At 34.9% G+C, this 11,157-nt stretch overlaps 1 protein-coding gene across 1 annotated transcript; it reads left to right on the top strand.

Moving 5' to 3' along the window:
* The first annotated feature begins 464 nt into the window (after positions 1-464).
* Positions 465-8,021, top strand: LOC144976589 (multidrug resistance-associated protein 1-like). Its single transcript, XM_078920884.1, has 7 exons — positions 465-476; positions 615-752; positions 1,281-1,427; positions 2,412-2,496; positions 2,878-2,947; positions 6,329-6,505; positions 7,885-8,021. Exons 1-6 carry the CDS (start codon positions 465-467, stop codon positions 6,450-6,452), a joined length of 576 nt encoding a protein of 191 aa, XP_078777010.1. The 3' UTR covers positions 6,453-6,505; positions 7,885-8,021.
* Positions 8,022-11,157: the final 3,136 nt, after the last annotated feature.

Below are 11,157 nucleotides of genomic sequence, written 5' to 3'. Positions count from 1 at the left end.
ATCTTTCTCCAACATTTAAATTATATTTCATAGATTTAGGTAAATATAACAATACGACAACACTTGTAAACAAGCTCTCCATAACATTCATGCACTCTGGCACTCTCTCAGATTGTTTACTCCCTTTAGAAATTAAAATAAATTATCTTAGTTTAAAATATGGAAATCAAAATTTTAAAACCCACAAAAAAAAAAAGGTATAGGTTTTGAAAAACTGCAGCCAAGACATTTACATTTTTTATGATTCCACTAAGATATAAGGTTTTTAAATTGGGTAAAAGAGGGCTATTTGTATAAGGGTTGAATTTCTAACGTTTTGGCTTACATGTTGTTAGCGTTTTATGAAAATATCATACATTTTAGAGCAATTTACTTTTGGATGAATAAAAATTAATCTTATTTATGTTTTTTCTTTTTATATAAAGATAGAAAAATTTATTTTTGAAAGGAATTGTGTTCAGGAGATGACAGGAAATGTTAGAAGTCTTCTTATGAATTTAAGATAGCGTTGAAATTAAATTTCTCCTTTTCTTTCTCTAAGGTAGAAATTTTGTATTTGAAACCATTTTGTTTTCGATTTTGAAATCAAAATTATGCTCTTGATTCTTTTGCAGGTTTTGAAATTGTATGCATGGGAAGAATCTTTTCAGACTAAGATCAGTGGCATCCGACAAACAGAATTAACGACCTTAAAAAAGACGGCATACCTGGTTGCTCTCACTCTCTTCATTTTCACATGTGCCCCTTACGTTGTAAGTTCTTTTTTAAAATTTTCCTTTGTCACAAATAATAAGAGAGGGGGGCAGCGAAGAAGAGAAGGTGCATATTTGTTTGTGTGTGTGTGTGTGTGCTCATGCTCTCTACTTTTTCTGATTTAGATGCGAATACATTCATCTTTGAGGATCTATAGTTGATAGGTGGATTATTTTAAATGAGATATGCTTTGGATTTTGAGATCTTTTTTCTTTCTAGGACTTTTTGCATCCTAATGATGGTGACTTACATGTGCAAGGCCAATTATGTGCATCCTATGAAATACTCAATTCATCATTTGTGTAAAAATCAACTCATCTGGGAATCGGGAAATAATCAGAATTTTTTATTTTTTTTATTGCCAGTTTTGAAATTTCTTGGAAATACAGATTCACTGTAAGATATTCAAATTCGGTGTTTAGCATATTATTATTTTTTTTGAAGCTGTTATTTATTTTTGTTCAGACTTTTTACAATCTACAGCTTCTGGCATCTTTGTACCCATTATCAAACATTTTATGTTTCAGGTGCAATTGACTTCATTTGCTGTTTACATTGCTTCATCAAGCTCTGGCTACCTTGATCCCTCAACTGCTTTTGTCTCCATCTCTCTTTTTGGAATTCTTAGAATGCCAATGTCAGCTTTACCCATGATCATTCCTTTCATGATTCAGGTGTGAATATATTTTTTTAGTTCTGTCACTTAACTCTCTATAACTGAAAACAAGGATGTTAAGGTTTGATTAAGTGTTTTGAACAATAAATTGAAAAGTAATCCTGTAAGACCCATTGAGCTGGAGTTTATCCTGTTTTTTTTTATAATAGCATTAAACGGACAATGGCAATTGCTTGCTACCCTTTGGATAGGAAAAGAGTCTATAGCAAAGAACTTTCCACCAGATCTAACAGACTCAGCTACCCAAGTACTGCTGGATGGACATGGGCTTTAGAACAAAATCTTAACATCTTGGGGGGGCAGCGTGGCTCAGTGGTACGGTCTTTGCTTCTTACCCGAAAGGTACCGAGTTCAATCACCCGCCGCTGCGTTGCATGGCCTTAAGCAAGTCACCTCACCCTAGCTCACTTTATGGCACTGCTCTGCGGCTGACTCCTAGGTTATTCCAGTCTTCCCTTGGAATAGACCCTAAAGACAAATTTCCCCTTGGGGATGAGTAAAGAAAATTCTATTATATTTATTTTATTATCAGTCCATGTCCCTTGAAGCAAGTGCTCTACCATCTGAGCCATTGAGACTCTCCAATCAATGAACTAGGTTTCCACGTATTTCTCGCACAAAAAATGGAAACCTATTTATATCTGGACTTAATATTTTAAAAAGGCGACTGAATGGCTTCCTCCTCCATTTACTTGCACAAATTAGGATATTAAGAAGTGAAAAAAAAAACGAAAAAAACTTATTTTATTTTTTATTTTTGCATTTGATTTTTATTCTCAATACCATGGCAGTAAATGTTTTTTTTTTGGAGATGATTGCATTTATGGATATATTCCACTGTATATTATTGATTTTAGCTATCTAAACTTTGTGATGCGAACTTGATTTTACGATATAAAGTAGTCCTATATAAAAAAAAAGTTAAAGGTTACATTGAATTTTAATAGAATTTAAAAAAATTAATTAATTTTGTATTTTGTAGGCCAACGTTTCTATGAGCAGAGTGTCTAAATTCTTACAGAGTGATGACTTGGATCCAAATGTCGTAAAGAAAGAACCAAGTAGTGGTAAATTGATATTAACTTTTGTTGATTTTTTTTTAAATTAGTTAATTAATTTCATATTTGTAAAGGATATTCCATGACTGGTAACATTAAAAATGAAAATAATTTAAACATTGTGAAACGTATTGAGCATGGGAAATGATCACGATTAGGTACTAGAGTTGTTTAAGTAAAAGGCCTTATAACAGCACAAACAATTTCACATAAGATTATTGCTCTCTAGAATTTTAATGTCAAATAATTAGAGGGATAATTATTTAAACATACTTTTTGAGCCTACATGCCAGTGCTTAGTGACCGAAGACAAGCTTAATAAGAACTAATATTATTACTAAGAAAAAGAGGAAGAAATTCAATTTAGGTTTTTGATCATTTCATTGACAGATTCTGCCATCAGAATTGACAACGGTACTTTTACTTGGGATAAGGCAATTGCCCTGCCCACTCTTAGGAAGTAAGTTTGCTTTGCTGTGCTTTTTTGTTCTGTCATTCACCCTCATTATCATCACTGTCATAATCACTACCATCGTCATAACCACCATCACCACCACTGCCACTACCATCGTCACACCATCATCATCATCATCATCATCATCATCATCATCATCATCATCATCATCATCATCATCATCATCATCATCGTGCGTCTATGTGGTCTAGTGGTATGGCATTCGCTTTCGGATCGGAAGGTCCTGGGTTCGAGCCTCGCGCTCGGCGCATAGTTGAGTTCTTGGAAAAGTCTCTTTACTCACATTCTCTCACCGTACTCAAGTGTAAAATGAGTACCTGGCCGTTACAACAAGATATGAAGTGAATAGAAAAGTGCCAGAAGACAATAGAGAATAAAAAAATTTTTCGCGGCGGTGGTGGGGTTTGAACCTGCGACCTTATTGGTACGACAACTCCGCCTGGCAGGTGAGAGCGTGGCTCTACCGTGTGAGCTATCCACGAACACAAAAATATTCGTTTCAAACCCAAAGTCATTTCTAGATCCCTCTCTCACCCACTTCTTGAGATCGCCGATTCGTTCGCCACCATCGCGAAGTAATTTTGACCAGCAGTTAAGCTTAATAGCCAATATTCTCATCACAAACATATAACATAGAAACGATTGAGACATTGAGTATGCTCCGGTGTATGGGGTGAATTTTTAATTCAGAAAAGTGAGTGGAGCAGGCACTTATGTTGGTAACAACAAGATATGAAGTGAGTAGAAAAGTGCCAGAAGACAATAGAGAATAAAAATTTTTTTGTCGTACCAATAAGGTCGCAGGTTCAAACCCCACCACCGCCGCGAAAAATTTTTTTATTCTCTATTGTCTTCTGTGAAGGTAACGGTCATCAACAGCACATAGTTATTATTACTATAATAATTATTAATATCATCATCATCATCATCATCATCATCATCATCATCATCATCATCATCATCATCATCATCCTCATCCTCACTTTTTCCTCTTCTCTCTCTTCTCTTCTTCTTCTTCTTTCTTCTTCTTCTCTTCTTTCTTCTTCCTTCTTCTTCTTCCTTCTTCTTCTCTTTTTCTTCTTCTTCTTCTTCTTCTCTTCTTCTTCTTCTCTCTTCTTCTTCTTCTTCTCTTCTTCTTCTTCTTCTTCTTCTTCTTCTTCTTCTCTTCTTCCTTCTCTTCTTCCTTTCTTCTTTCTTCTTCTTCTCTTCTTCTTCTTCTTCTTCTTCTCTTCTTCTTTCTTCTTCTTCTTCTTCTTTCTTCTTCTTCTTCTTCTCTTCTTCTTCTTTCTTCTTCTTCTTCTTCTTCTTCTTCTTCTTCTTCTTTCTTCTTCTTCTTCTTCCTTCTTCTTCTTCTTCTTCTTCTTCTTCTCTTCTTTCTTCTTCTTCTTCTTCTTCTTCTTCTTCTTTCTTCTTCTTCTTCTTTTTCTTCTTCTTCCTTCTTCTTCTTCTCTTCTTCTTCTCTTCTTCTTCTTCTTCTTCTTCTCTTCTTCTTCTTCTCTTCTTCTTCTTCTTCTTCTTCTTCTTCTTCTTCTTCTTCTTCTTCTTCTCTTCTTCTTCTTCTTCTTCTTCTTCTTCTTCTTCTTCTTCTTCTTCTTCTTCTTCTTCTTCTTCTTCTTCTTCTTTCTTCTTCTCTTCTTTTCTTCTTCTTCTTCTTCTTCTTCTTCTTCTTCTTCTTCTTCTTCTTCTTCTTCTTCTTCTTCTTCTTCTTTCTTCTTTCTTCTTCTTCTTCTTCTTCTCTTCTTCTTCTTCTTCTTTCTCTTCTTCTTCTTCTTCTCTTCTTTCTTCTTCTTCTTCTCTTCTTCTTCTTCTTCTTCTTCCTTCCTTCTTCTTCTTCTTCTTCTTCTTCTTCTCTTCTTCTTCCTTCTTCTTCTTCTTCTTCTTCTTCTTCTCCTTCTTCTTCTTCTTCTTCTCTTCTTCTTCCTTCTCCTTCTCTTCTCTCTTCTCCTTCTCCTTCTCCTTCTCTTCTCTTCTTCCTTCTCTTCTCCTTCTCTTCTCTCTTCTCCTTCTCTTCTTCCTTCTCCTTCTCTCCTTCTCCTTCTCCTTCTCCTTCTCCTTCTCTTCTTCTTCCTTCTCCTTCTCTTCTCTTCTCCTTCTCTCTCCTTCTCCTTCTCCTTCTCCTTCTCTTCTCTTCTCCTTCTCTTCTCCTCTTCTTCTTCTTCTTCTCCTTCTCCTCCTTCTTCTCCTTCTCCTCCTTCTTCTCCTTCTCCTTCTCCTTCTCCTTCTCCTTCCTCCTTCTCCTTCTCCTTCTCCTTCTCCTTCTCCTTCTCTTCTCTTCTCCTTCTCCTTCTCCTTCTTCCTTCTCCTTCTCCTTCTCCTTCCTCCTTCTCCTTCTCCTTCTCCTTCTCCTTCTCCTTCTCCTTCTCCTTCTCCTTCTCCTCTTCTCCTTCTCCTTCTCCTTCTCCTTCTCCTTCTCCTTCTCCTTCTCCTTCTCCTTCTTCCTTCTCCTTCTCCTTCTTCTCCTTCTCCTTCTCCTTCTCCTTCCTTCTCCTTCTCTTCTCCTTCTCTTCTCCTTCTTCCTTCTTCCTTTCCTTCTCTTCCTTCTCCTTCTCTTCTCCTTCTCCTTCTCCTTCTCCTTTCTCTCTTCTCCTTTCCTCTCTTCTCCTTCTCCTTCTCCTTCTCTTCCTTCTCCTTCTCCTTCTCCTTCTTCCTTCTCCTTCTTCTCCTTCTCTTCTCCTTCCTTCTCTTCTCCTTCTTTCCTTCTCCTTCTCCTTCTTCCTTCTTCCCTTTCTCCTTTCCTTTCCTTTCCTTCCTTCTTCCTTTCCTTTTCCTTTTTCCTTTTCCTTTTCCTTTTCCTTTTCCTTTTCCTTTTCCTTTTCCTTTTCCTTTTCCTTTTCCTTTTCCTTTTCCTTTTCCTTTTCCTTTTCCTTTTCCTTTTCCTTTTCCTTTTCCTTTTCCTTTTCCTTTTCCTTTTCCTTTTCCTTTTCCTTTTCCTTTTTCTTTTTCCTTTCTTTTCCTTTTCCTTTTCCTTTTCCTTTTCTTCCTTTTCCTTTCCTTTTCCTTTTCTTTTTTTTTTTCTTTTCTTTTCTTTTCTTTTTCTTTTCTTTTCTTTTTCTTTTCTTTTTCTTTTCTTCTTTTTCTTCTTCTTTTTCTTCTTCTTTTTTCTTCTTCTTTTTCTTCTTCTTTTTCTTTCTTTTTCTTCTTCTTTTTCTTCTTCTTTTTTCTTCTTTTTTCTTCTTCTTTCTTCTTCTTCTTCTTCCTCTCATCTTCTTCTTCTTCTTCTTCTTCTTCTTCTTCTTCTTCTTCTTCTTCTTCTTCTTCTTATTATTATTATTAATTTAAAAAAAATAATTATTTTATAAAATCTATAGACACTATTGTATCGAAATTTATTATTATCTAATCCAAAATAATCTTCCTTTTGTACAGAATAACATTGCTTATGTCCCACAAGAAGCCTGGATCCAGAATGCAACAGTACGGGACAACATACTGTTTGGCACACGTTACTCATCCTCCAACTACCAACGAGCTATTGATGCCTGTTCCCTGAAGTCGGACCTTGATATTCTACCTGCAAAAGATGAAACAGAAATTGGAGAAAAAGTAAATGGATGACCCTTTTTTAAAAATATGTGTATTTTAATTTACTTTAAAAAAGCCCCCAAAAAACTAACTATTTGAGAACCCATATTATTTGCAGGAAGTAGAGGCTATTAAAAAAAAATATTTAAAATATTGAGCTTTTTTTATAGCGCAATATCCATTAAATGTGCTCAAAGCGCTTTACTAACAGCAACATTTAACATTTAGGATAGGACATGACACCTGTTAGGTGATGTTACAATTTTTTTCGGACAGACAACGCTCAGTGGTCAGGTACTCATTTTACACCTGAGTACGGTGAGAGAATGTGTGTAAAGAGCCTTCTCCAAGGACTCAACTATGCGCTGAGTGAGGCTCGAACCCAGGACCTTCCAATCCGAAAGCGAGTGTCATACCACTAGACCACATAGCTATTATGAACAGGCACTCATCTATTGTGATTATTATTATAGCCTACTACTGTATTGTGTACATTAACATAGAGCGAGATGAATCCTTTGAACTATCAACGATCAAAATCGATCCAGTCGTGAAGTCTGTAGGTGCACGCAAATGAATCTGGAAACAAGTAGCCAGATAGCAAACCACAACATCAAAAGATAAATAATTATGCCCAGCAGATTTTATAAATAATTATATGATTCAACAGGTGATAGAATTTTGCAAGTCACTGGTAGGTATATCAATCTGTTAAAAATATTTTTATAATTTTTAGATTTGCTTGTTGGCAAAAATTTATCATGGGCTGTAAGGTACAATTTTGACCCCACAATCCTTTTTTTTTTTAAAGAATAGATTCGGGCTGACTACATTAAATGAAATTTAAGATATTCCTCGGATTATGCGATCTGTGATTTCACTCTTAATAATAATAATAATAATAATAATAATAATAATAATAATAATAATAATAATAATAATAATAATAATAATAATAATAATAATAATAATAATATATAATAATGATAATAATAAATGACATTTGTATAACACCCCCCCCCCCTTACCCCGATTTCAACAGGCTCTAGGCACTTTACAATAAATATATTTAGATACAATAAAAAAATATGAACATAGCATCTTAATGATTGTCTTGCTCAAAAACTGGTTTAATGACATTTAATGATACATATACAATACTTATTGAAAGATTCAAACCATATCACTTTTTTTCTGCTGCAATAATTAAAAAATAAATTCTGTCTAAATTCAAGTTTCAACACCTTATTCTCGTATCTAGCATGATGCCAATTCACCAGTCAATAAAAGATGTGTTGGAAAGATCATAAATAAAAAAAATAAAAAAATTGAATACATTAAAACACATTAAAAAGTAACAAGCAATGATTTCCTTCTTTATAATCTCACATTTATCTCAGGGCATCAACCTGTCGGGAGGACAAAAACAGCGCGTATCTCTTGCTAGAGCGGTGTACAGCAATGCTGACACATATTTACTAGATGATCCTCTCAGTGCAGTTGATTCTCATGTTGGAAAACACATCTTTAAAGAAGTCATCGGACATAGTGGATTGTTGAACAGCAAGGTGAGAGGAAACGAATTTTCTCATTCAGTTTTCGATTGTATAAGATCTATTTATCAATGATTTGAAAATGTTGAAAATTAACTTTAAAATCCTATTTATAAAATAGTGATTGAAAATCTGTGACATTTTTTTTTTTTGTCACAGGTAAAAACGATGTCCATTTGATACAAATGACGACAAAGCAACCAGTCCAGTTTTGAAATCCTCATGGGAATAGAATGCCTTTTCTAGACCATACTCTTAAAATGTCTTTCAAATCCATAAATGTACACATATGTACATTAGAGTCAATACGGAATTATAGCAATCTACAGTGTGAACTTATTTTTGGAGCTTTCATATAAGGACGTTTGACTTTTGTGACCCTTCGCCTCAAAACGGTATTAAGTCGGGTTGGTTAAGATGTTGAATATTGAATTTATAACCAGAAATATCAGACTTTTGTTGAGTTTGTATGTTTTATTGAGGAGAATTGATACCATATTTTAAGGTGCTAATGCCAACAATTTATATTTTTGACCAGTTTAACATTTAATTCGGCTTTTAAGCATCTGGTTCGTTCCGACATAATACCGTTTTGAGACGATGGGTCACATTTTTCATTTTCTTGTATTTTTCTCTCTGCTTTGTCTGGAACCATTAATTATATCAGGTCAAACCTGATGCTTCAAAATTAGTTTAACTCACTCAACCCTAACAACGACTATATCCGTAGTTTACCCGGGTTACTTTTACTCCATGCCTATTTATTACATTTTTATGAGACAAAAATAATAGGCGTAGAATCAAAGCTAATGTTTTTAGTTTTTGCATGTTAATGGTAGTTGAATAAAACTATCCATGTACATGCTCATTTTCAATACTTTTTCTTCCAATTTTGAAAAGTAGCAAAAATCTCTAGGATTGAGTGAGTTAAACCTGGACTCATACACTTTAAGTTGAAATAATTGACATGTTAGAGGAGAGTGAGATTTGTCTCTGAAACTCCAAAAGCCTAACTATTCCAATTCTGAATACAATGACTAGCCTATAACTATGAACTCAGTTTTCTTCTAGTTTTTTTCCAACACAGTAACAAATTGACACTGAGGTTTGCTTGTGGTAAATATTAGATATAAAAGTTTTTCTGATGTTGTGTGGCTCAGTTGTACAGTGCCATGAAAGTCAAGCAATAGTAGGTGTGGTCAATGGCTTGATGGATGACAGTGATCATGAAAAATGTTGGTCCCGATGTGTCTTTAGGTAAGGCACTTTACACATTACACCACTTGACTAAGGTGTAACTAAGTACCTGGCTATAGGCAGTGGCAGATACTGTAAAAGTGTTAGTACAAAAAGGACGCCTAACAAGTGACTAGTACTGTATGAATTGGAAATAAAGTTCCTTATAGGCTTGCTGGGTGAATAAATGAAACATTGTGACGCACATTGAACATGGTAAATCTGTGGAAATGCTCTAGATAAATGTTCATATTGATTTTTTATACTCAAGATTCTTATTCGTGTGGCTCTGTGGTCTTGTGGTATGACACTTGGATCAGAAGGTCCTGGGTTCGAGCCTTGCTCAGCACATAATTGAGTCCTTGGAGAAGGCTCTTTACTCGCATTCTCTCAACGTACTCAGTTGTAAAATGAGTACCTGGTCGTTAACAGCATTGTCTTTGTCCGAAAAAAATTGTAATATCGCCTAACAGGCGTCATGTCCCGTCCTAAATGTTAAATGGTGCTGTTGGCCAGAGACCCCTTGTAAAGGGCTTTGTCAATGTTTAGTGGATATTGCGCTATGTAAAAGATCAATTTTTAAAAAAATATTTTTTTTCTCCAGACTAGAATTCTAGTGACACACGGCATCCACTGGTTACCCATGGTAGATCACATCATTGTTCTAGAAAATGGACACATCTCAGAGGAGGGATCATATGAGGAACTTATGTCTCACGAAGGCTCCTTTGCCAACTTTCTTAAAGATTTTTTTACCAAAGAAGTTCAGTCTGACGCAGAGGATGGGGTTAGTGACGACCCCGATGGTGAGTCAAACTAAAAAAAAAACAAAAAAAACTAAAAGTACTTAAATTTTCATGTTTTTATGGTCTTTTACATTTGTTTTGATTTCATTTTTTGCCCTTTTATTTTTGGTGCCTGAAAGGGGGGTTTTTAAAAAGGTCTTTTCTTTTTGATTTATTCTTTAGGGTTTTTGTGAGGTAGTGGGTTTTTAAATTTGGCCCGGGTGACCACCCCCAAATGTTTTGTGGCCCCCATTTCTTTTTCCCCCCAGATGTACGGTTGGGAAAAGGGGAATAATTGGGCGGGGCCCTTTAAGCAAGACCCGTTTTTTTAGTATATAAAAAAATATAAAAAATTTTTTTACCCGTTTTTTTTTTGGATAATAAAAACGTGAAAATTGAATTAAACTTCAAAATTTTTTTTCAAAAAGAACAATGAAAGTTTCGGGGTTTCCCCTTTTTAACAAGAGGGGGGGATTTAACCCCCACAGATGAAAGAGATGAAAGTGGTAGTGGTGTAGTTTGTTTAAAAAAATATCCGGGTTTTTTGAAAAGGGGGAAACCCCAAACGTTTATGATCTGTTTTTGTAATTAAAATTTTTTTAATTTAACTTCAATTATTATTTTTTGAGCTTCCCCAGGAGAAATTTACACTTTTTGGGGGTTTAAACCAAATGGGAGAGCATCCTTTTTCCCAAAAGGGGGAACTGGGGGTTGTCTGATGGGGTTTTGGGGTGGGTCGAGCAAATTTTTTTGGTTTTCCCCCCAGGGGATTGGATAGTGGGTTTTTTTGATTTTGGAAAATTTTAATAGGGTTGGGGGAAGCAATTTTATAATCCATTTAAAAAATTGAAATAAAGGTTCTATGACTTTTGTGTTTTTCTCTCTTGTTATTTTTGATTGGATTCCAAACTATTTTGAAAAAAAGGAAGTAAAGATGTTGGAAACATTTGAATAATTTCCCTTTTTGTTTTGTTCCCTTTTTTTATGCCCGTTTAAAAAGATTTAGAGCTTGATTTAGCACTGTTTATTCAGGGGCCATGGAGTTTAGTGCATTTAACAAATGTAGTATGCTGAAAATATTTTCTAAACAAAAAGTAGC

The sequence above is a fragment of the Berghia stephanieae genome, chromosome 7 (assembly GCF_034508935.2).
Source record: "Berghia stephanieae isolate SIO BIC M18660-M18661 chromosome 7, UCSD_Bste_1.3, whole genome shotgun sequence".
NCBI lineage: Eukaryota > Metazoa > Mollusca > Gastropoda > Nudibranchia > Aeolidiidae > Berghia > Berghia stephanieae.
The sequence above is the reverse complement of the archived record's forward strand: the minus strand, read 5'-3'. Positions and strand labels throughout refer to the sequence as shown.